General features: G+C 41.5%; 1 protein-coding gene across 3 annotated transcripts in view; it reads right to left on the bottom strand.

Moving 5' to 3' along the window:
* Positions 1–20,358: 20,358 nt before the first annotated feature.
* Positions 20,359–26,266, bottom strand: part of LOC134349411 (regulator of G-protein signaling 14-like) — a 156,662-nt gene continuing 150,754 nt past the window's right edge. For all 3 annotated transcript variants that reach the window (XM_063053676.1, XM_063053678.1, XM_063053677.1), the window contains exon 15: positions 20,359–24,775. In XM_063053676.1, the coding sequence (XP_062909746.1) occupies positions 24,468–24,775 (308 nt within the window). In that variant the 3' untranslated portion in view covers positions 20,359–24,467. The remainder of the gene's footprint in view (positions 24,776–26,266) is intronic.

The raw sequence follows: 26,266 nt of genomic DNA, 5'->3' as shown, positions 1-26,266 counted from the left end.
TGGGTCACCTTGAACCCTCCACCTTGGTTCGGCATGGGCCCCTGCTCTGCCCTTATCTTTAACTTCTCCAGCTCGAATTCCCTTTCCCTCTGTTTCTCTTCTCGCTCCAACTGTTTGTGCCTCTCTCTCTCTTGCCATTCTAACTGCTTCTCTCTCTCTTGCCATTCTAACTGTTTCTCTTCGTGTTCTAGCTGCCGTACCCGGAACTCATGCTCGAGGCTCAGTTTTTCAATCTGCACCTGTACTGCGTCTCCACCAGGTTTTCCAATAGATATCACCTCCAGCTCTCCTTGGGGAAACACACCTTTAGATACATAGTGCTCTACGATAGCTCTGTGTATCTCCTCTCTCCTCATTGTCGACTTCCCCTTAACAAGATTCAACCGTTTGGCCACAGCTGCCAATTCCGCTTTCCTGGCATCCTCTAATGCCTCCAAGGTCGGCGCCTTTAGAAATTCCTCAATCTCCATTTCTGCTGTTTGCCTTTTCTTTCTTTTGGGAATTTTAACCCGATCAATTTACCCCGTCCCAAATTTAACGTTCAAAATCGAGGACAAAAACCCCACTTATGTTACGTACCCCGTAACTGGGTTGCCAAACCAGCAGAAATGGACCACTCAGTTGGAGTCTGGATTACTGGAACTAAGAAAGTTTTATTAAAGAAATAAACAACACAGTACTCTAATCAAAAGGATAATAAATGCAACAGTTCAGCAATGATAAACACACATGTACACAGAACTTAAGATAATAGGATCAATCAAGCTCTATCGCCGTCTAGGGGTAAATGACGTTTCAAGTGACACAAAGTTCAGTTCACAGTAATCACTGTTGTGCCGTTGGGGGGGGGGAGCGCGGAGAGAGAGAACGAATGAATATTCAAATCGGATTCCAAACAGACCTTCGATATTCCTCGCAGTCAGCTTTCGGGCGAGCCCTTGTAATGTCTTCTGAGGTCACCGACTGTGACCCCTCCGTTCCAGATACGATCGTTCTTCTGCGGTGAACCCGGCAAACAGGCAAGGGTGGACACACACACCAGGTTCCCGCGGTTCCGTACCTTTCTACCCTGTGCATCTATGGCTGGTCCCACGACCAGACCTCCAAAAACTCCCACCAACTAGTGGGGGGGGGGGCACACCGTTTTCAGGGTCTCGTTACCTCGTGGAGTCGTGTGTCTCTTGCCTTAGCGAACCTGTCCCTTTTAATCCTCCTGCTGGAGCAACACCTGTCCATCACACTTCAAACAGTTCAGAGTTCAAAGCCCCGGTCTCTGACAATACTCGGAACTGCGTCTCCTTTCCGTTAATCCCTCTCGTCTTTCATTAACATCTCTGAAGGTTCCCCCATTGTCCTCTTATCGGCATCAATCTTCTGATAACTGGCTTTCTTTGTCACACCAGCCACTCAAAGCATTTCATAATGGTTGATGGTTGACGCATTTTTCCCGGTGGTTGAACGGGACAGGACTGCGCAAGCGCATGTAAGTCGGCCCATGAGGCAGTGGGAGTATTTAAAAGAGAGCAGTTTGACGGAGCGGGCGATGTTGTAGCGGGCAACAGAGTGGAGGGAGACAGAGTAGGAAGGCTTTGTCTCGAGAGGCTTCAGCGAGGAGAGGTTGAGGACGAGCTTCACTCCAAGTGAGGTAAGGCTGGGTAAGTTCCTTTCAAAGGAGAATGGTCTACAGCGGTATTTTATTTGAAGCAAGGAAGGCGGCGAGGCTGTAGTGTATTGGGTAGGTCATGACAGCTGAGATCAGCCCCGTGGTTTGTCAATCCTGCAGCATGTGGGAAATCAGGGATACTTCCAGTGTCCCTGATGACTATGTGTGCAGGAAATGTGTCCATCTTCAGTTTCTGGCAGACCGCATTGAGCGGCTGGAGCTGCGACTGGATTCATACTGGAGCATTTGCAATGCTTGACACACAAGTCGTGAATAGCACGTTCAGTGAGTTGGCCACACCGCAGGTAAAGCCTACACAGGCAGAAAGGGAATGGGTGGCCACTAGACAGTGTAGCAGTAGACAGGTAGTGCAGGAGTCCCCTGAGGTCATCTCCCTCCTAAACAGATATACTGTTTCGGATACTGTTGGGGGAGACGTCTCATCGGGGAAGGCAGCAGCAGCCGAGTTCATGGCACCATGAATGGCTCTGCGGTACAGGAGGGAAGGAAAAGGAGTGGGAGAGCTATAGTGATAGGGGATTCGATTGTAAGGGGAATAGATAGGCGTTTCTGCGGCCGTAAGTGAGACTTCAGGAGGGTATGTTGCCTCCCTGGTGCAAGGGTCAAGGATGTCACTGAGCGGCTGCAGGGCACTCTGGAGTGTGAGGGTGAACAGCCAGTGGTTGTGATGCACATCGGTACCAACGATATATGTAAAAAACAGGATGAGGTCCAACAAGGTGAATTTAGGGAGTTAGGAGATAAACTAAAAAGTAGGACCACGAAGTTAATAATCTCTGGATTACTTCCAGTGCTACATGCTAGTCAGAGTAGAAATAGGAGGATATATCAGATGAATACGTGGCTTGAAAAATGGTGCAAGGGGGAGGGATTCAAATTTCTGGGGCATTGGAACCAGTTCTGGAGGAAGTAGGACCGGTACAAACAGGACGGTCTGCACCAGGACTGGACTGGAACCAATGTCCTAGGGGGAGTGTTTGCTACTGTTGTTCAGGAGGATTTAAACTAATGTGGCAGGGGGATGGGAACAAGTGCAGAGAGACAGAGGGGTGTAAAATGAGTGTAGAAGCAAAAAGTAGTAAGGTGAAAAGTAAAAGTGGCAGGCCGGCAAATCCAGGGCAAAAATCAAAAAGGGCCACATTTTAACATAATTGTAGAAGGGCTAAGAGTGTTGTAAAATCGAGCCTGAAGGCTTTATGTGTCAATGCAAGGAGCATTCGTAACAAGGTGGATGACTTGAAAGTGCAGATTGTTATTAATGAATATGATATAGTTGGAATCACAGAGACATGGCTCCAGGGAGACCAAGGATGGGAGCTCAACGTTCAGGGATATTCAATGTTCAGGAGGGATAGACATGAAAGAAGAGGAGGTGGGGTAGCATTGCTGGTTAGAGAGGAGATTAACGCAATAGAAAGGAAGGACATTACCCGGGAGGATGTGGAATCGATATGGGTAGAGCTACATAACACTAAGGGGTAGAAAACACTGGTGGGAGTTGTGTACAAGCCACCTAACAGTAGTAATGAGGTTGAGAATGGCATTAAACAGGAAACTAGAAATGCGAACAATAAAGGAACAGCAGTTATAATGGGTGACTTCAATCTACATATAGATTGGGTGAACCAAATTGGTAAGAGTGCTGAGGAAGAAGATTTCTTGGAATGTATGCGGGATGGTTTTCTGAACCAACATGTCGTGGAACCAACTAGAGAGCAGGCCATTCTAGCCTGGGTATTGAGAAATGAGGAAGGGTTAGTTAGCAATCTTGTCATGCAAGGCCCCTTGGGTAAAAGTGACCATAATATGGTGGAATTCTTCATTAAGAAGGAGAGTGACATAGTTAATTCAGAAACAAAGGTTCTGAACTTAAAGAAGGGTAACTTTGAGGGTATGAGATGTGAATTAGCTAAGGTAGACTGGCAAATGTTACTTAAAGGTTTGATGGTGGATATGCAATGGCAAGCATTAAAAGATTGCATGGAAGAACTACAACAATTGTTCATCCCAGTTTGGCAAAAGAATAAACCAGGGAAGGTAGTGCACACGTGGCTGACAAGGGAAATTAGGGATAGTATCAAGTCCAAAGAAGAAACATACAAATTAGCCAGAAAAAGCGGCACACCTGAGGACTGGGAGAAATTCAGAGTCCAGCAGAGGAGGACAAAGGGCTTAAATAGGAAAGGGAAAAAAGATTATGAGAGAAAGCTGGCAGGGAACATAAAAACTGACTGTAAAAGCTTTTATAGATATGTGAAAAGAAAAAGATTGGTTAAGACAAAAGTAGGTCCCTTACAGTCAGAAACAGGTGAATTGATCATGGGGAACAAGGACATGGCAGACCAATTGAATAACTACTTTGGTTCTGTCTTCACTAAGGAGGACATAAATAATCTTCCAGAAATAGTAAGGGACCGAGGGTCTAGTGAGATGGAGGAACTGAGGGAAATATATGTTAGTAGGGAAGTGGTGTTAAGTAAATTGAACGGATTAAAGGCAGATAAATCCTCAGGGCCAGATGGTCTGTATCCCAGAGTGCTTAAGGAAGTAGCCCAAGAAATAGTGGATGCATTAGTGATAATTTTTCAAGACTCTTTAGATTCTGTATTGGTTCCTGAGGATTGGAGGGTGGCTAATGTAACTCCACTTTTTAAAAAAGGAGGGAGAGAGAAACCGGGGAATTATAGACCGGTTAGCCTAACATCGGTGGTGGGGAAAATGCTAGAGTCAGTTATCAAAGATGTGATAGCAGCACATTTGGAAAGCAGTGAAATCATCGGACAAAGTCAACATGGATTTGTGAAAGGAAAATCATGTCTGATGAATCTCACAGAATTTTTTGAGGATGTAACTAGTAGAGTGGATAGGGGAGAACCAGTGGATGTTGTATATCTGGATTTTCAAAAGGCTTTTGACAAGGTCCCACACAGGAGATTAGTGTGCAAACTTAAAGCACACGGTATTGGGGGTATGGTATTGATGTGGATAGAGAATTGGTTGGCAGACAGGAAGCAAAGAGTGGGAATAAACGGGACCTTTTCAGCTTGGCAGGCAGTGACTAGTGGGGTACCGCAAGGTTCAGTGCTGGGACCCCAGTTGTTTACAATATATATTAATGACTTGGATGAGGGAATTAAATGCAGCATCTCCAAGTTTGCAGATGACACGAAGCTGGGCGGCAGTGTTAGCTGTGAGGAGGATGCTAAGAGGATGCAGGGTGACTTGGATAGGTTGGGTGAGTGGGCAAATTCATGGCAGATGCAATTTAATGTGGACAAATGTGAGGTTATCCACTTTGGTGGCAAGAACAGGAAAACAGATTATTATCTGAATGGTGGCCGATTAGGAAAAGGGAAGGTGCAATGAGACCTGGGTGTCATTATACACCAGTCATTGAAAGTGGGCATGCAGGTACAACAGGTGGTGAAAAAGGCGAATGGTATGCTGGCATTCATAGCAAGAAGATTCGAGTACAGGAGCAGGGAGGTACTACTGCAGTTGTACAAGGCCTTGGTGAAATCACACTTGGAGTATTGTGTGCAGTTTTGGTCCCCTAATCTGAGGAAAGACATTCTTGCCATAGAGGAAGTAGAAAGAAGGTTCACCAGATTGATTCCTGGGGTGGCAGGACTTTCATATGATGAAAGACTGGATCGACTAGGCTTATACTCTCTGGAATTTAGAAGATTGAGGGGGGATTTTATTGAAACTTATAAAATTCTGAAGGGATTGGGCAGGGTAGAGGCAGGAAGATTGTTCCCGATTCAGAATGAGGGGTCACAGTTTAAGGATAAAGGGGAAGCCTTTTAGGACCAAGATGAGGAAGAAGTTCTTCACATAGAGATTGGTGAATCTCTGTAATTCTCTGCCACAGGAAACAGTTGAGGCCAGTTCATTGGTTATATTCAAGGGGAGTTATATATGGCCCTTGTGGCTAAAGGGATCAGGGCGTATGGAGAGAGGGAAAGTACAGGGTTCTGAGTTGGATGATCAGCCATGATCATACTGAATGGCGGTGCAGGCTCAAAGGGCTGAATGGCCTACTCCTGCACCTATTTTCTATGTTTCTATGTGAATGTCACAGAATGATAGTCATCTAGGCAGGTTACTGCCATCTCCTTTGGCACAGGTTACTGCCTTGACAACCCAGAGGGCAATGGACTGTTCCAAAGAGATGTTGAATATATCCTTCAGCTCTTCAGTTAGCTGGGCTGCACAGTCTTTCAGAAGCAAACCTGGTATATGATTGGGCCTCACAACTTTGCATGGAGTGATCCTGGCCAGGGCCTTCTTCACCTCAGCTTCAGCCAGATGGAGTGTCTGCTCCCCTGAGGAGAGAAGTGTCTTCTTTGCCAGCACTTGTTCTGTGCATCAAACTGGGTGTAAAAAACATTCAGCCAGTCAGGGAGTGAGGTGTTCTGCTCACTGACATGCAGGGTAGACTTCCAGTCTGTAATCCTCTGAATTCCCTGCCTGATGTGCCTCAGATTACAACAGGAAATGGAAAAGGCATGTCAAAAGGGCAATGTTATGATAGTCATGGGAGATTTCAACATGCAGGTCGATTGGGAAAATCAGGTTCGTAATGGATCTTAAGACAGTGAGTTTGTTGAACATCTATGAGATGGCTTTTTAGAACAGTTTGTTGTTGAGCACACTAGGGAATCAGCTATACTGGATTGGGTGTTATGTAATGAATCAGAGATGATTAGGGAGCCAAAGATAAAATAACCCTTAGGAGGCTGTGATCATAATATGTTTGAGTACAACTTGAAACTTGACAGGGAGAAAGCAAAGTCTGACGTAGCAGTATTTCAGTGGAGTAAAGGAAATTACAGTGGTATGAGAGAGGAGTTGGTCAAAGCAAACTGGAAGGAAATGCTGACAGGGATGACAGCAGAGCAGAAATAAATGGTGCGAGTTTCTGGGAAAATGAGGAAGGTGCAGGATAGATGCATTCCAAAATCAAATAAATACTCAAATGGCAAAATATTACAACCATGGCTGACAAGGGAAGTCAAAGCTAATATAAAAGCAAAAATTATTGGGAAAACAGAGGATTGGGAAGCTTTTAAAACCCTACAGAGAGCTACTAAAAGAATCATTAGGAGAGAAAAAATGTAATATGAAAGCAAGCTAGCAAACAATATCAAAATGGATTGTAAAAGCTTTTTCAAGTATGTAAAAAATAAAAGAGAAATGAGAGTGGATATAGGACCATCAGAAAATGAGACCAGAAAAATAATAATGGGGACCAAGGAGATAGATGTAGTATTACACACAAAGACAGAGTAGTTGCTGCATCTGAATGAGCCTCCAATTTGATTAGTTCCTTCACCATCTTGATTTAAAGAATAGATGAGAAATCAACTACAGAACCCCTCCAATTAAAAACAGACCAAATTCTTCTATGAATGGAGGACAGTTCCGTTATATGCATAATGCACAAATTATGTGCATAAAATCATTGCAGTCACATGTGATCACTAAGCAGAATTGTCAGATTATCGAATCCTCTCTGCTTGCTAGATATGATACCTTTCAGACAATAACAGGGCTTCCTCAATTTTGTGTTAACCCATTTAGTGGTAGGAATTGGTTTAGAGGTTTGTCATGCTAAGTTTGACTTTGGCCTCTCCTTGCACGGGGAAACTGTAGAAATCATATCCCTCACCTGAACTGGGTAAATCTGAGTTTGTAAATCAGGGTTTGTGGACCCTGAGAGTCCACAGACCTGTGAGGTATGATGCTTCCCTTCCCTGAGAAAAAGACTGTGTGCATTCACTATCTATCTATTTATTGATTGATTGAGATACAGCATGGAATAGGCCTTTCCAGCACCTTGAGCCATGCCTCCCAGCAATTCATTGATTTAATCCTCGGCTTAACATGGGACAACTTACAATAACCAATTTACCTACTAACTGGTAGGTCCTCATACTGTGGGAGGAAATTGGAGCACCTGGAGGAAATTCACACAGTTACGGGGAGAACATACAAACTCCGTGCAGACAGCAGTGGGAATTGAACTCATGTCACCGGTACTGTAAAGCATTGTGCTAACCACTATGATACAGTGCCACCCATCTTTCTATGCCCCTCATGCTTTTACATACCTCTAGAAAATCACTCCTCAATCTCCTATGTTTCAAGGGATAAAGAGATAGCCTGCCCAACCTCTCCTTATAAACTCATGCCCTTCAGTTTTGGCAGCATTCATGTAAATTTTAGCTGTTTTTTTTCAGTTTAATTATATCTTTCTTATAACGTAGCAACAGAAACTAGATAAAATAGTGATGAGGAGAATAAGTCCTAGAATAATTGCTTCCACTGCCCATAGGGGGACTGGATGAGATTGTTAAATCACCCCCACTCAAACAGAGGTCAAAGCAATGACAGAGCTACTAGAGCCACTGACTTAGTTTTGGTGCTGTATATGCAGAATCTCTATATTCTCCCTGTGAACATGTGGATTTGCCTCACATCCCATGTACATGCATATTCAGAACGGGTAACAAATTAGAAAACTGTTCACTACCCTCCCAGCCTTCCACAGCCACATTTCTCCCTGGGGTGTATCACAGACAATAAAAACAATTTCCACACTTGGTAATAACATGTTTGAAGGCTATTATTACCAGACTAAGTAGAACATTGAACCCTATTAAGAAATATCTGTCAACGAAACAGCTTTTATTTTACCACAGAGGGTTTGAATTTGAATTTATTTAAATCTTACATCCATCCCACAGGAAATAAAAATCTTTACATTATGACTCTGTCGCAATGTACAGACATGTGAATCAATAAGACTGATGGCTTGTAGAAAGAAGCTGTCCCATACCCTGTTGGTCCTGGCTTTTATGCTGCAGTGCCATTTGCCAGACGGAAGCAGCTGGAACAGTTTATGGTTGGGGTGACTGGTGTCCCCGATGGTCTTCCAGGCCTTCTTCCTGCACCTTCTACTGTAAATGTCCTCAATGGAGGGAAGTTCACATCCACAGATGTGCTGGGCTGTCTGTACCACTTTCTGCAGTACCCAGCGATCAAGGTTGGTGCAGTTCCTGTACCAGGTGGCGATACAGCCAGTCAGGATGCTCTCAGTGGTGCCCCCGTAGGTCTTGAGGATTTGGGAGCTCATGCCAGACTTTATATATGCCAAATATAAGTCAAAACAATAAATAGTTTTAAAAGAATTCATGAAGAGACTTCAATATTATTTTTCCTTTTTATTTTGGCTACTTTTCAGCAATATGTTAAATCCTCAAATTCCAGGCTGTGCTCTGTGCCACACAATATAAATCTGAGGCTATAGGTCAGGGTTAGACTGTCAAGGTAAATCACCTCTTTTGTGTAGCTGAGAGGAATAAATTGGGGGGGAGTTGCTGGAACTGTGAGGGGAATACAATGAGATTAGTATAGGATTAGAGAAAATGGGTGATTGATGGTTAGTATGGATTTGCTGGGCCAAAGGGCTATTTCCTTTCTGATGACTCTATCTACTTCTGATAAAAATCATTCTAAACAGAATGGGTAAATTCTGTGCATTTTTCTGAGAATTTCAGTGAGAAATGTATCTTTGAGTTCTTTGGTAGGATTTTTTTATTCTCCACTTTATTTCTTGTATAGAACTTCCACAGTAGCATCAACACAGAATATAGATGCATTGAGATATTCAGTCCCATCTGAAAAAAATATAATTGTCAGTTATTCACGGAAAAGAACACTCAAACTAACCTGTTTCTTGTGGAACAATTCTTCTTTAAAGGCCAGCACTCGACACAAATCTATTATTCTTGAAGACCTTGGCCTGCAATGATCTCAAATGTAGTCTCATATTTGCATTATCCAAGAAAGTTATAATCATGGTTACATTTACATTCAAATCCTCATGACAGTTCTAGTTTGCTGACCCTGGGTGTCATTATACACCAGTCATTGAAAGTGGGCATGCAGGTACAGCAGGCGGTGAAAAAGGCGAATGGTATGCTGGCATTTATAGCAAGAGGATTCGAGTACAGGAGCAGGGAGGTACTACTGAAGTTGTACAAGGCCTTTGTGAGACCACACCTGGAGTATTGTGTGCAGTTTTGTCCCCTAATCTGAGGAAAGACATCCTTGCCATAGAGGGAGTACAAAGAAGGTTCACCAGATTGATTCCTGGGATGACAGGACTTTCATATGATGAAAGACTGGATGAACTAGGCTTACACTCGTTGGAATTTAGAAGATTGAGGGGGGATCTGATTGAAACATATAAAATCCTAAAGGGATTGGACAGGCTAGATGCAGGAAGATTGTTCCTGATGTTGGGGAAGTCCAGAACGAGGGGTCACAGTTTGAGGATAAAGGGGAAGCCTTTTAGGACCGAGATTAGGAAAAACTTCTTCACACAGAGAGTGGTGAATCTGTGGAATTCTCTGCCACAGGAAACAGTTGAGGCCAGTTCATTGGCTATACTTAAGAGGGAGTTAGATATGGCCCTTGTGGCTAAAGGGATCAGGGGGTATGGAGGGAAGGCTGGTGCAGGGTTCTGAGTTGGATGATCAGCCATGATCATACTGAATGGTGGTGCAGGCTCGAAGGGCCGAATAGCCTACTCCTGCACCTATTTTCTATGTTTCTGATCTCCGCACAGCTCACACTTTGCACCAAAACTCCAAACTGAAGGAAGAAAGCTTCATTTACGTTAATTTCAGCCCCAAAGGTAAAGAGAGCACCGAGATTTAACTGAATCACAAACTTCCCTAATGCGTATGCTTCTAGAGACTGCAGTCTGCTTTATATAGACTGCCCTTGCAACTTCCTACCAAGAGCACAAAGAGCAATTCCATGGAACCCATGCTTGAAGAACATATCTCCTGCCTTCCTCATTTTTCTCATGCCTGTCATTTAATGGAAGCAACTCCCAGTAGCTGGAAGAGTGCTCTTGGATTGTGGTATGTCCCTTGAAGAGTTTGAGAGATCATACCTGTGAGCTAGGTGCTAAATTTGTAAGAATGTGCAATACCAAAAAGGAACACAGTGCTGAAACCAACAATGTCTGAATATTGCAGGACCATTGCCCCCACATATCCCTAATGTCCACATACCTAACCAAATTTCTCTTAAACATTGAAATAAGCTCTCATGCACCTCTCGTGCTGGCAGCTTATTCCACACTCTCAGAGCCCTCCGAGTGAAGAAGTTTCCCATTCCTAGGAATAAAGTCCTAACTTATTCAGTCTTTCCTTATAACTCAGGTCCTCCTGACCCAGCAACATCCTCATAAATTTTCTCAGCACTCTTTCTACCTTGTTTACATCTTTCATGTAGGTAGGTGATCAAAACTGCACACAATACTCCAAATTAAGCCTCACCAACATCTTAAACAACTTCAAAATAACATCCCATCTTTTATATTCAGTGCATTGACTTATGAAGGCCACTGTGCCAAAAGCTTTCTTTATGACACTACCTAACTGTGATGCCACTTTCAATGAATTATGGATCTGTATTCCCAGATCCATTTGTTCTACCACATTCCTCATGCCTTACCATTCACTGTGTAAAACTTGGTTGGTCCTACCAAAGTGAGAAAAAAAATTCGATTCAATTCAATTCAAGTTTAATTATCATTTAACCATACATGAATGCTCATGAATAGAGCCAAACAAGATAGCATTACTCTTGGGCCAAATTGCAAAATGCAGTAGCAATAATCACACACAGCCTGTACAAGATAGCATGAACATATTAGTATAACACCCACGTAATAAAAGAGTCCAAACTCGATCTATCATTCTAGAGCCAACCATGGTAGAGCTTGTCTTCACCGATGGAACACTGGGGGGGCAGCATCAACTCCAGCCTGGACAGTGTGGAACGCATCAGCTCTGAAGGCTCTCTCCAGGTGGCTGTAAACTGGTGATACCGCGGCTTGAAGCCCTGAGTCCATTTGAGTGCCACTGAAAACTGCAGTCAATCACAGAAAATTGTAGTGATGGAGAATCAAAACTCCAGCAGTCTCTATGAGAAAGATCTTTAATCTTTTCAGGTCAAAGACTCTTCACTGGAACTCTGCCTGAAAGTGTTTGATGGGATAGTGCAGAGATGACTTTATAAGTGTATATAATTTGTACCATAGCACAGTTAAGAGTGATTGACGGGACAGTGGGAAAGTAGTTTTAATCAGCATCAAAGTGTACTGTATTTGTCCTGGGATATTTGATAGGGTTAAACCCAGCACAAAGTTATTCCAATGAGCAGCAGTTACCTTTATCCTTCCACGTGTTATAACAGGAATCTCGAAGCATGGGAAATACCATCAATGCAGGATGCACAATATATTCACAAAATCGGTTGGCAGTATAAGCCAGCCAATGTCAGCATTCCTATCTCAGGAAACATCCCCAGCACAGAGGCCTAATTACACTCAGTTGACTCTGTGGTGCTAATGACATTGTATGCTCTGCACACCACACTCCTGGATCAGACACTCTTTTCCAAAGCCCTTTCACTAGAAGAGATTTGTACCATAATACAACCTTCCCACTGACTTTTCAGAATCCCTGGTCCATGACCACTCAGGTGTATTTGGGACTGCTCTGTGAGTATTGAATCCATCTGTGGAGACCACACAGGAGGCCAGCATAAGCAACTGAAATAATGCACCACCATCCGTCCACTGCACTAGGCACCTCTTGCCTTACCCAGCGTGAAACCCATCACAGAAATGGACCTGCAGAACTGGAATGGATGAAAACATTCCCAAAAACCTGTATTAAAGAGAGAAAAAAGGAAGAGCTTTACTCTGTGTCCCACTCTACCATAACCTGCTTTGAGAATATTTAAAAAGACAACACAAGAGGTGGATTTACGGTGTTTTTCACCTGTACTGTACTTCCTTAGAATATGTGATGTGACACCATGCAGATGGCTTTTCTGAGGCACTAACCTGTAACATGCCTGGACTAGGTGCTTTTTGAAGCATAGTAATTACAGTATCTTTTGTAAAGCTGCACCTTTCCTCAGAGTATTGAATCTCAAACAGCATGCCAATATTCACATTCTAGAAAGACTAACAAGAGGAGCTGGGCACATTCTCTCTGGATTATGTATGACTGACTTTCTAGAAAGTATCTAACCAAGTTGGCGATAATCTTCTAAAAAATTCTCTCTTGTTCCCTGGTAACTTTGAGCAGAGATAACCATTAATTACTGAATTAGTAACAATAATTATGGACTTCCTTTTAAGGAAAAGAATGAGCCCTGTTTTACTATTAATAAAAGTGTAACAGAGAAAAATTGAAATAAATGAAGCATTTTAGAAAACATGGTCAAAATTATTAATATTACTGCAAGATAATTTAAAAGTAAAATAATTTCAAAATGGCATTGTCATTGCAACTGTTTACTATCCAAATACTGATGTGTGCACCATATCTGCAAAGATTTCAAAGCATATCATCCAACATCATTGTGCTTGCAACCATCTAGCTGGCTCCAAACTGGAGTAAGATATTTTCTGTGAAAACGTCTCATTGTCCTTGGGTTTTAAAAAATCATTTTCTGCTTCATTTGGCAGTAAAGATAATCATTATATATCTTGCTATTATGGGCAGGATATGAAGAATCAAGGGGTGGCACTGCAATCTCAGCCTCCCCTGTTCTAGAATATTTTGTCATTTTGTTAGTCACGTATTAGGACGTGAATAACCTCAACTTCAATATCACATTTCACTCAGTGCCCTTTATTGAGAACAATCTGCTGGCCTAATCTTTGAAAATTCCATTCAAACCTCAAAGTCTGCCGCACTGTGGGAGTGGGGGGGGGGTGATCTTCAGATTGCTACTACTCTTCGTATGATAAATACTCCCTGACTTCCACTATATTGAACTGCTGCCATACAGTTAACAAATTTCATGGCATCTGGCAGTGATATTACACATGATTCTGATTCTGATTCATCCACACTAATCCCATTTGCCCACATTAGGTCGGGATCCATCTACATCGTGCCCATTCAAGTGTCTAGGGTTTGCATCTGAGACACCCGCATCCACTGGCAGGGATTGAATCTGAGACACCCACCTCCTCAGGCAGGGATTGCATCTGAGAAACCCACCGCCAATGGTAGGGATTGCATCTGAGAAACCCATCTCTACTGGCAACGATTGTATCTGAGACATCCATCTCCACTGGCAGGGATTGCATCTGAGAAACCCATCTCTACTGGCAACGATTGCAACTGAGACATCCATCTCCACTGGCAGTGATTGAATCTGAGACACCCACCTCCACTGGCAGTGATTGAATCTGAGAAACCCATCTCTACTGGCAACGATTGCATCTGAGACATCCATATCCACTGGCAGTGATTGTATCTGAGACCCCCACCTCCTCTGACAGGGATTGCACCTAAGACTACCATCTCCTCTGGCAGGGATTGTATCCGAGATTCCCACCTCTACTGGCAGAGATTGCATCTGAAACAACCACCTCCTCTGGCAGGGATTGTATCTGAGATACCCACCTCCTCTGGCAGGGATTGAATCTGAGACCCCCACCTCCTCTGGCAGGGATTGTATCTGAGATACCCACCTCTACTGGCAGGGATTGCATCTGAGACTAACACCTCCACTTGCAGGGATTGCATCTGAAACTACCATCTCCACTGGCAGAATGTTCTAGATATCAACCACTCTCTGTGTAAGGCAAAAAAAAAGTCATTTTTCTTTCTACCAATGAGAAAGGTGTCCTAGAGGGACCATTTTCATGAATGGACAAAGAAACTGTGGGGAAAAGAAGAAATGTCTCAAAATCTGTATTTGAATTTTAAATGTAAAATGCTAAATCAATACTATGGATCTCCAAAGGTGACTGTGTTCATTTGAATACAGTCCCAGATGGAATACTTAGTATAAACCTCTGAGAATATTGTGCAGTGGGTAATATGTTCTGAAAATATTCATTTCCTTCTTATAAATTATAAAACACAGAAGGTTTAATCAACTAGGAATTAAATTGTCAATAGTTCTAGTCCCATGTACACGATTGAATATAATTGTATTTGAATCACAATACAAGGGCTATATTTCAGCTCCAAAGAAAGTAAATTTTTACATGAAGATTGCTATGGACACCAAGCATGTTGCTCTGTCAATGCAATGCAATTTATATCAGCTTCATAAAATAAATTTCTGCACAAAGAGCTTTAACAACTTACATTTTTGCTTTCAACTCCAATCAATTAAAATGATAAGTGTTTCTTTAATATTGTTTTTACATACTTTTTTGTAAAATACACAAAAAATTAGGAGCAGGAAGAGGGCATTTGTTCTTCTGAATCTACTTTGTTCTTCAATTATGGCTGATGTCTTATCTTAATAGCTCTTCCAATGGTCTTTAGTGCCTCTTGTGTCTAGAAATCGACACTTTCTTAAACATATCCTACAGCTTGGTCTCGTCTAGTGGAGAATTCCTCCTCTGAGTGAAGAATTCCGCTGTTATCTATCCTACTTTTCTTGAGACTGTGACCCCAGGTTAGTCGATTTTCAGCCCATACCAATGCCACACCCATCTCCATTTCCAATTGCTATAAGTTGTACATTAACCTCTTCCATGGGTCTTTTTCAAAGGACTTTTTCAAATACCCATCCATTGGTTCTCCTTTATCTATTCTAAGAGTTATATCCTTTAAAATAATCCCGTGGGTTTATCGAACATAATTCTGTTTCAAATGTCCTTGTTGATTTAGAGCATCCTTTGATATTCTTTAAATGTTTTATTTTTACAGGTACATTGTTTATACATGTGTAACAATTGCTCCACAACTGATGTTAGGTAGGCTGGTCAGTAATTTCTTGCTTTCTCTCTCTCTCCTATGAAAATAGAAGGATTATATTTGCCACTGTCCAATCTGTAGGAATTGCTCAAAATTCAAAGCCTCTGCTCATCTCTCCATTGCTAGCAGTGATTGGTATTAATAAAGGATTATTAATAAGGTGCTGAGTAATTTTCTTAGTTTTGTATTTTGCTGTGGATAAGTATTTGCTGGGCATCACCAATACCATCTTATACCAGAAGCTCGATGGAATTTTGGAAAATCTAGGTTCAGTGCTTCTTAAAGTGGAGCTTCAGACCAGTATGGAATTTACCACTAATGTGGATTTAGTTTACTGAATCAGTAACATTTGAGTTTGCCAAAAAAATAGGAAGTGTCCATATCTTCAATTGTAGCTAGCGGATGTCAGATGCCCATCAGTCCACCTGCAGAAAGCATGACTTTGAGAAAGAAGTCACTCAAGTTGGGACCTTCGGCTATGAAACCGGTAGAATCAGAGTCATTGTCAAACAAGCAAGTCAGCACTTTGCTTTAGGAAACCAACAGGAGGCAGTGCTTCAGTCTGGAGATCAGTGACTTTCAGGTTGTTGGTTAGGAGGCCAGCTGGAGACAGATTTTCAAAGCAGAATGCACTCTGAATGGAACACTCAAGTAATAGTAACGCATATCACCAGATGTGTCACTTAAAGTTCAAAGTTCAAAATATATTTATTATCAAAGTATCTATACTGTATACAACCTTGAGATTCATCTCCTTACAGGTAACCACAAGACAAAGAAACCCACCAGAACCCATTAAAAAAAGCATCAAACACTCAATGTGCAGAAAAATATAACAAATTGTGCAAACAATAATAAGTAAGCAAATAACATTGAGAACTGATGTTCACAAAAGTGAGTCCACAGCCATGAAACGTCATCACTGCAGCTGACTCAGGAGCCCATTGCAGATCACAGCATCAGTTCAGCGCAGAGACAAGTAAATCTCATGCAGTATCAAGCTGAACCAGTCCATCCCTTCCCTTTAGTCTCAACACACTGACCTTTTCAATCTGGCCCAGTGCTTAAATCGTCCAAATCTCAGGGCATTCCTCGATCTCAGACCCGCGCTCTGCAACTTCGATATACTCTGAGGCTTGAGCCTCTCTGCCTTGATTTGGTCAGTACCTAAACTTTCCAATTAAGTCGATCAAGCCTCAGCTCTTTCCTCTCTCGTAGACCTGAACCTTGCCACCTCAACTCTGCCTCACTTCGGTTCCACCACATCAAATAGCTTCCAAGTCCATTCTGGCAATGGCTAAACACTGGCTCATTCACTGTTCTCGTGTCTAGGCCCCTCCACCTCAATTCAGCCCATACACACCTTGCCACAGCCTTCCTAACACCTTCGAAACTTCAGTCCACACCACAAAAATCCCAGGTTGTACGGGCAGTTCAACAGCTCAGCTCCGAAAGGGAAGTTACAGGCTATTGATTGTAGTGATTGTATCTGAGAAAAAGTGTTAACTAGTCATTGTGCTTCACCAGCACCATGTTAAACAGAGAGATGACACCAACCCTTGCAATGTGAAAAATTGGCTGCATCTACCTGCTTACAAAAAATCAGGATGAATCCACTCCAGCATTAATCCAGTCTATTCTTAATCCTCACCAAAGTGAAGGAGGCTGTCATCAACAGGAGGCAAGTGGTACCTGCTTATCAGTAATCATCTCACCAATGCCCAGCATGGGTTTTGCCCGAAATCACAATGCTACAGTGGGGAAGTGAAAGTATCAGTATTTGATAGCAAGGAAGTACAGGTAGTTGACAGATTATAACATCAGGGGAGCGTTCTTAAAATTGAAGTCAATAGGTCATCATCAGTTGCTTCATCAATGACTTTCCTTCCATTATAAGATCACATTTAAACCTTCTCCAGAGACACCTATCATTATCCAGCAATCTTTACCTATCTGAATTTGAATTGGCACCAGCACCACATGTATCATTCTATCTCTCCTAGATTTTACCCCAACACGGACATTCCACTCTGCTCCTCCCACCTTAAAACATTAATTATCTCCAACTTCTCCCTGTTCTGATGAAAGGCGAATGACCTAAATGTTTGACTGCTCCTGTCTGCACAGACGCTGCCTTACCCATTGAGCGTTTCCAGAATATTGCTTTTAATCTCAGATTTCCAGTATCTGCAGTATTTTATATTTGGATGCCTGTGGAACTCCACCTTGTACAATTTATAAATTAGAACACTTTCTTATTTTACTGTTTTCTTTCTTTCTTCAGCCAAATTCTCAACCCTGTGAACAATTTGCCTTCAGCCGCATTAACTTTAACTCACACTATCAATCAGGAGGTAATTTTTTGTATGTCATAGAAGGGCCATCTGGCAGCATTTCGCAATCCAACACTTCAGACAATACTTTGGTGAAACAATCAAGTGATGACCCTTTACAGCTTCTGTTGGTTCTATCTTGTTTGTGGATATGAAGAATTCAAGTTCAAGTTTAATTATCATCAACCATATACATGAACACAACCAAACAAAATAGTGTTCCTCCAAGGCCAAGGTAAAAATACAATACCAACAATCACACACAGCATACAGCACAAAAACATAGAGTGACAAAAAAGAGTAGCCCAAGTCCCTGAATGTTATTGACTATAGATTAATGTGCTGGATATGTTGTCCTGGGGCCATAATTCTTCAAGAACAAACATGCAGCAGGACACATCACCCAGGAGAGCAGGCACAGACAAATGCAATCCAGCTCGTCTTCTACTGAGCAAACACTGGAAAACAGCACCAGCAGGGGGGCCAACTCACAACCAAGCATGGACTCCAGCGCCTATCCTTATTCTATCTTGAACTACTTGACGAAGGAACTGTCCAAGATTGTTAGCAACAAAACATTATATTATTGAGGCCAACCACTGAAGGAGAGAGAAACTGAGTGAATAAGAGAGGGAGATCTCCAGGAGAGATACCCTTCTCTCCAATAGTCATGGAGATTGGTTGCAGAAGTATTTCTGAAAAGCCAGTTATATATATTTATATCGCTGGTTAGAAATGTTGGTAATTCAGCTTTAATTGATTTGTACAATATACAAATATTTCATAACATTTACAATTCCAAGCACTAGGTATTTTTTACAATTGGATGAATCAACAGCTTGAGAAATTACATTATTTAAGCAACCCTTTGTCAAACATTAAAATAAATCTGTTCATGACCAAAGAAATAAATATATTGCAGTTTGTGTCAATAGTAGATTCTGTACCAAGCCAAATTTACAAGTCTTATCAGGAAGGTTAAAAGAAAAGGTGCTTTTATTTGGAGAGGTCTGTTGCGATTTCTGCTGCCCCATACTTCCTCTTCTCCATCACCATCACATATTTCAGCATTATCTGGTCTCAAAAACAAAAAGATTCCCTGGAATATGTTTCTTCAGGGATGCAGAATAAAACTGAAAAGAATTTACAAATGAAATCATTTCAAAATTGCTGGTGTCCTGTTAACAAAAACTGATTACCATTGGTGGGAACCTACTGTCATTAACAGGTCTGTGATTCCAGTCCCACACCAATAAGGATGACTTACCTGTCCTTTGAAGAACTTCAGTTGATCATTTTCTTCTATTTATGTATATTTATTTAGAGATACAGCATAGAGCAGGTCTTTCCAGCCCTTCGAGTCACACCAACCCAGCAATTCCAGACAAACCAGCTTAACTCTAACTGTTATGCTTTGTAAGTCCAGAAGTTAATCAAAGGAAAAACATGGGAGAGCTAGGGATAACATGTGTCTAGTTTTGTTTTTATTTCAAGCGCATTTATGACATGGTGGCATAATGACGTGTGCCAAGTTGCTTGATCTGCTGGTCTACCCCAGGCCACCAGGCAAAGTTTTGAGCCAACGTTTTCATTTTGACCATACCTACATGACCAGCATGTAGCTCCTCCTGCACTTCAGCTCTCAGCTGGATGGAACAACTTTTCCCAATCCCCACATAAGGCAGCCTCTCTCAAGGGCAAGTTCATCCTGACACTGGTAAAGTCGGGGAACTGGGATTTCTGCTGCACATTCCAGCCATTTTGGGTGGCAATGTAGACTTGAGACAGTGTGGGGTCTTTTCTGTTTTCCTGTTGGATCATCTCTGCCGTAATAGAGAGATCTGCATTAGGGAGAATACGTCAAGAGGACTGTCCTCTTTTGCAAATTTTTCAGGTATTTCCTTTGCCGAGGGTAAACTGGACAATCCATCCACATTTCCATGATTAGTCATCCTCTTGAATTTGGCTTTGTAATTTTGTCCTCAAGAAACAGAGCCCATCTGTGCATTCATGCTGCTGCTGTCAGTGAACATCCTTCCGTGGATTAAAAAATGGACACTAGTATTTGATGATCATTAATGAGGGTAAACTCTCTCCCATACAGGTACTGGTTGAAACACTTGTAGCACCTGGTCCACCGCTTTCTGTCCAAATTCAAGCATGGATACTACTCCAAAATTAAGCCGATCATAGTGATAAAGCCCTTTGAGAGGGTTTATGGTAAGAAACATTTTAGATTCTTCTTCCATCTGCGGGTAGGTCTCAGTTAAGTCCACTTTGCTGAAGTGTTTCCCTCCAGAAAGTTTTGTAAAGATATTCTCTATCCTAGGTAGAGGGTATTGACCTACTTTCAGTACTGGGTTGATGGTGACCTTTAATCACCAGAGATCCATTCTTCTTGGGAACTGGGACCACTTGGAAAGAATTACTTCAGCCTGCATATGATCTAGCCTACTAGACATAGGTATAAGGAACCATCCATGATAAAGTATTTGTGTATCCGTGGAAAAATTTGATGCGGCATTTTCATTTAATACTATTTTATCCTTGATATGTTTTGAGTTTTCCAATTCCATCCCTGAACACTGCTGTGGCATCATTCAGTACTTTCTTAATTTGTTTTCCTTTGACGTTATTGCAGGGGATGTGGCATGTGAATGGTGGATGGATTTCCAATCAATTTGTAGTTGTCTCAGCCGATCACAACCCACAATGCTGGCTCTCCTGTTCTGGCTACATAGATGCCCATTGCGGCTTACGGCTTGTTGTACTTCACTGTTACGAATGTCATACCCACAGGGTTATCTTTTCTCAGTACAAGTTCTCAGGTGGAAATCCACAGGCTTCAAGTCAGTCTCTTTGAAATACTGCTCAAACTAATTTTGTGGAATGACTGAAACAGCCAAGCCAGGGTCCAATTCTATTTTAGCTAATTTGTCATTCACTTCTGGTGATCCTGATAAACCCATATTGCTTGTTTATTGTTAGTTTTCACATTGTAAATCTCAAGGCTACTCAGTCCTGTGTTAGTCTCATCACTGTTAGACTTTTCATCAGCAGCATGCAGATTAGTGCTCTTTTTGAAATTGCAATTTGACCTTTTATTTTTTCTCTTCCCTGTGTAGTACATTTATTTTTGTCTGCCCAACACAATCTTTATATGTGTTCTACTTATTTGCATTTTCTGCAAGTTCCATCTTTAAACCTGCATTGGTCTTGTGTATGTGAGGTCCAGCCACAATGGTAACACAATTTGTTTGGCCAGGCATGCTTCTTTTTGGATATTGCAATTTTGTTCATGTTCACTTTCATTCTTGACTGCAACTCAATTGTGTCTCTTGCTGCTGTTTCCATTGATACAGCAGTTTTGACTGCTCTTTTACCTGTGAGTTCTGCTTCATTTAGGAGCTGTTTTCGAATGTGTTTTGTAAGATTCCACAAACTAAACAATCTCTCAGTGCATTATTAAGCCAATCACTGAACTGACAATGGTCAGACAATCTCTTCAGTTCAGCCACAAATGCTGAAATGAACTTCCCTTCTTTTTGATTCCACTTATGAAATCTAAAATATTCTGCAATCAACAATGTTCCGGCATTACTTTCACAATAGCAGCAAAGTTCATTTTGGCTGGTTTGGTTGAAGCAGTTAAACTTCTAAGCAAACTGTAAGCCTTTCCACCCAATGCACTCAGCAAAACTGGTACTCACTTTTCATTGGTAATTTTATTTTCTTCAATATACTGTTCAATTCATTCAGTGTACAATATCCAGTTACTTCTTGGACAATTGAATGTGTCGATGTAGCCAACCATTTGGGCTTTATTTTTATTTATGATTATTATCACCCAGCAGTCATTGCTTTGAACCCCTGAATTGTGTCCATTTTCTGCTTTTCTTTTAAGTCCACTGCCTTTCCCTACCCTTCCTGAAGAAACAAGCGTGTTGTTCTTTTCTTTAAAACTCAAATGTTGCACTGCACTTCAATAGGTAGGTAGTTGTCTCGGGTTCATTTTAATACTTACTCATCACCAATGATATGCTTTGTAACTCCAGGAATTAATCGAAAGAAAAACACAGGTGGGCCAGGGATAACTCATGCCTAGTCTCATTTTTTTTTACTTTAAGTAAGGCTTATGTTGTGGCAGTTTAATGACGTATGCTATTCACATACTTTTACAGACAACCCATAAAGCACCACGCAACAACCAAGAATGCTTAACCAAACAATACATGTACAATATTACTCACATATTGCTTAAGTATTAAATATACGACTAAGCTAATCACGGGACAATTAAACTCTAGAGACTGTTGTGTGTGAAAATGCCAGATCAGCAACTTCTGAGATATTCAAATCACCCTGTCTGGCACCAATAATTATTCCATGGTCAACGTTACTTAAGTCGCATTTCTTCCCCATTCTGATGTTTGATCTGAACAACAATTATACTTCTTGGCCATATTTGCATGCTTTTATTGAGTTCTTGCCCCATGATTGGCTGATTATATATTTGCATTAACATGCAGATGCACAGGTGTACCTAATAAAGTGGCCACTGAGTGGAGAAATACTTTAATATTCCACCTTCATTTTTGGGGAAATTAGCAATGAAGAGCATACTGCATATTGGTGTTGTTAGTCATGCCTGCAACATGGGAATGAATGAAGTAAATCTGAAGACTTTGAAAAATGGAAAAGTTGGGCAATGATCATACATACATGCATAAACATGTGGACACAAACACGAACACACACACGCGTACACGCACACACACCAAACCAGCCACTTATATTTACTGTTCACAACCATGCTGCTCCCCACTATCTTAGTTTACAGAGAATAATTCTGTGAAATTCATTACCTTCTTTGCTTCTTCCCCTTCTGCACTCATTTGGACACTGTGATCAAGTGAGTAGGGAACTAACTGAAGTTAGCTGAACTTAACCCTTCCTAGCTCAAGTCACACTCTGCCATTAAGAACATAACAATGTAAAGAGAGAAACTAGATGGAGGGGGTTCAAACTTTTTATGTCAATTCTGCCAATCAGTAAGAATTTTGCTAATCTTTTATTTCCATGCACTAACCCCATTCTGTTGATTACCTGAACAAAAAAAATTGTCTGGTTTTGAAAGTATCCTATTAACAACTCATTACCTTAATAATTATAATTTAAGGCCATTGAGTATATTGTGCTCATGCCATTTCCCAGTACAGCAATTCCCCCAAGTCCATTCCCTTCCTCACTATCCATAACCCTGAACACTATTCTCTCTCTCTTGCCCATCAACCTATCATTTTTTGATACCTGTCATTTCTTTACAACTAAGGAGTAACCTATAGTGGGAAGTTAACCTACCAGAATATCTTTGGGGAATTGTGCATCTCGAGTCTCTGTATAACACAGCCACTCAAGACTGAAACAATTCTGTCAAAATTATTCATAAAAACTCATACTTATACCAAGCCTAGGAACATAATCAAGTTATTTCTTAAGTTTATATGCAAAGCTACTGCATGTGAAGAACTGATAACTGATATGATGGACACAATAGTCTGTTTCTGCAAGACTAATATTTACTGAAATTCTGCTATCTGGCCATGAATTGAAAAGAAAGTTAGTATTGATTCAAAGTATAAACGTGTCCCTTTCAGATCAGTATGTAGCATAATTTTTCAAAAGAAGCCATCTGAAATCATCCTACAACAGGCTGATATTCCTTTAGGGTTTGGAAATTTTTTGGATTATATCTGCAATTAAATGACTTCTTTGTCAACAGGGATTCTCTTGCATTTTAGACGCAAACAGGCTAGGAACCACAGTAGCACATAACATTAAAACTCTACAAATGACATGATTTTATTATTGCCCAAACAATCAGTGTTGCAAGCTACCATAACCTCAGGCCTGGAAGTGGACAAGTGCAATTCCCTGAGAGTCACAGTCATTAACTGGTTTGCAAACCAAAAGTACACAAAGACTCAACAATGGTGAATGATACAGTATATGTAAACAAGTTAGATATTCAATAAATACATATCTTGACTGAAGTCACTTTGAAGGGATCCATAGAATGTTTAGAATTATCAGTCAAGTGTCTGCATTTTGGTCCCAGTACCCAGTACTAAAAGCTGACCTTCCCCTACAATGTGCACTCCTTTTACTGTGAAAAGTTTGGAAGTTCTGTATAAATCAGGTCGGTCCTCTGAGCCCAGCTTATTCCAGTCCAAAATCTCAATACCATCCGCTGGATGTTTAAGTCATGAAACAAAGCATCCTTCATTAAGTATGGCGTACTTTGATTCAGTATTCTCTATTCTCCTCTCACAGCTTGAATGAGGTAAAGTGCCTTGAATGTAGAAACATAGAACTGTACATAAAAAGAGGTATTCACAACCTGAATGGGAGTTCCACCTGGCAAGGTGATGAAGGCTTCAGCAATGCAGCTCATTGTGACATGGGGCTGGGAGGGGTGTGGCAATAATTGTTTGTCCCCCTGGTCTGACAGCCATTGTCCCACTATTGACAGAGGGAATAGGCAGAGGTCAGGCACCTGGTGTACGACGGCCCTGCTTTGCACTGACTTTTGCTAGCCACATGCACACACACACACTTCTCTCACTAGAAGTTTGTCTGTGTGTCTGTTGAATCTCCCAGGTGTATGTCCTGTGAAGCAGATGTTCTTGGAGGTGGATTCTCACCCGAAACACCCAGGGTTTGGTCACTCTCAGCTGCACCTTCCTCAGGTTGAGTTAGATCTGCAACACATTTTTCTTCCCCTGCTTCTGATTCAGGCGGCTGAAGGCAGATCTCAGCCATCTCTTCAGGAAGCTGCAGAAAGTCTGGAAGCACCAAGTCTTCCTTCTTCAGGAGGCCACGCTGATCATTGACACGGCAACTTTGTGCTTTTGATAACATTTCAAATAATGCTGTAACAAGAAGAAGAAAAGTGCCATTACATCATAATTCTACAGTGGAAGTCATGCTCTGTACCTCCATTCTATCACCTCATTATGGAGGGTAAATGAGCAGCAATTAGGAATTAATCCCACAATAACTTCAGATTTGGGATGCTGTCCAGATGTTATATCACTCTAGCCACTAATGATGGATCCACTTCATAACTACACAACTTTCTTGTTCAGTACCACCCAAGCCTATGTTAGATGTTTCTGACACCAACTGGTCGGACTACAATTCCCAAGCTAGTCTATCCTTGTCCCTTTATTCCTGCTGCTTTGACTTTCTTTGGAATCAGGTTTTCAAGGTTGTTGAACCATATTCTGTTAGTTTGCAGGAATTTTCCTCTGCCAGTAGTCTTACAATTGATCACCTGACATATTTGCTCAACTAGCAATCGGTCATTAATGACAATTGAAAGACACATAATCCTTCACACTTCAGAAATGGCTCTACCCACCATATGCACCACCTGGTATGGAGAGGCCACTGCACAGGATTAGAAAAAGCTGCAGAAAATTGTAACCTCAGCCAGCTTCATCATGGACATTAGTCTCCTCAGTATTGAAGACACTTTTAAAAGGTGATTCCTCGGAAAGGCAGCATCCATCATTAAGGACCCACACATGTCTTCTTCTCATTGCTACCATCAAAGAGGAGGTACAGGAGCATGAAGACACACACTCAAAGTTCAAAGTAAATTTATCATCAAACTACATTTATGTCATCATATATAAGCCTGAGATTCATTTACTTGCGGTAAATCACAATAAATACAAGAACCACAGTAGTATCAATGAAAGACTGCACCCAACAGGATGGACAAGAACCAATGCAAAAAGCTAACACTGTGCAAGTACAAAGAGAAAAATAAATAATAATAATAAGAAGAAGAAATAAATACAGAATAAAATTGAGAACACAAGATAAAGATCCTGAACTTGATGGTATAGGTCCTAAGACTCCTGTACCTTGTTCCTGATAGCAGCAGGGAGAGAGAATATGGCCTGGATAGTGGAGGTCCTTGATGATGGATGCTGCTTTCCTGCAATAGCACTCCATGTAGATGTATTCAATGGTGGGTAGGGCTTTACCCATGATGGACTAGGCTGTATCTACTACTTTCTGCAGTTTTTTCCATGCAAGGGCATTGGTGTTAACATTCCAGGCAATGAGTCAATATACTCTCCACCACACATCTAAATACGTTTGTCAAAGTGTTACATGACATGCTGAATCACTGCATACTAAGAGAGTAGATGCATGGCTGTGTTTTTTTCATAATAGTACTGACATACTGGTCTCAGGACAATCCTCTGAAATGATAATGCTGAAGAATTTGAAGTTGCTGACCCTCTCCATCTCTGATCACCCGATGAAAACTGGCTCATGGACCTCCACCTCCTCAACTTGAATTCGATAACCATCTCCCTGGTCTTGTTGACATTAAGTGAGAGTTG

Source organism: Mobula hypostoma, chromosome 7, assembly GCF_963921235.1.
Source record: "Mobula hypostoma chromosome 7, sMobHyp1.1, whole genome shotgun sequence".
Classification (NCBI taxonomy): Eukaryota; Metazoa; Chordata; class Chondrichthyes; order Myliobatiformes; family Myliobatidae; genus Mobula; species Mobula hypostoma.
This window is presented reverse-complemented; position numbering and strand designations above follow the sequence as displayed.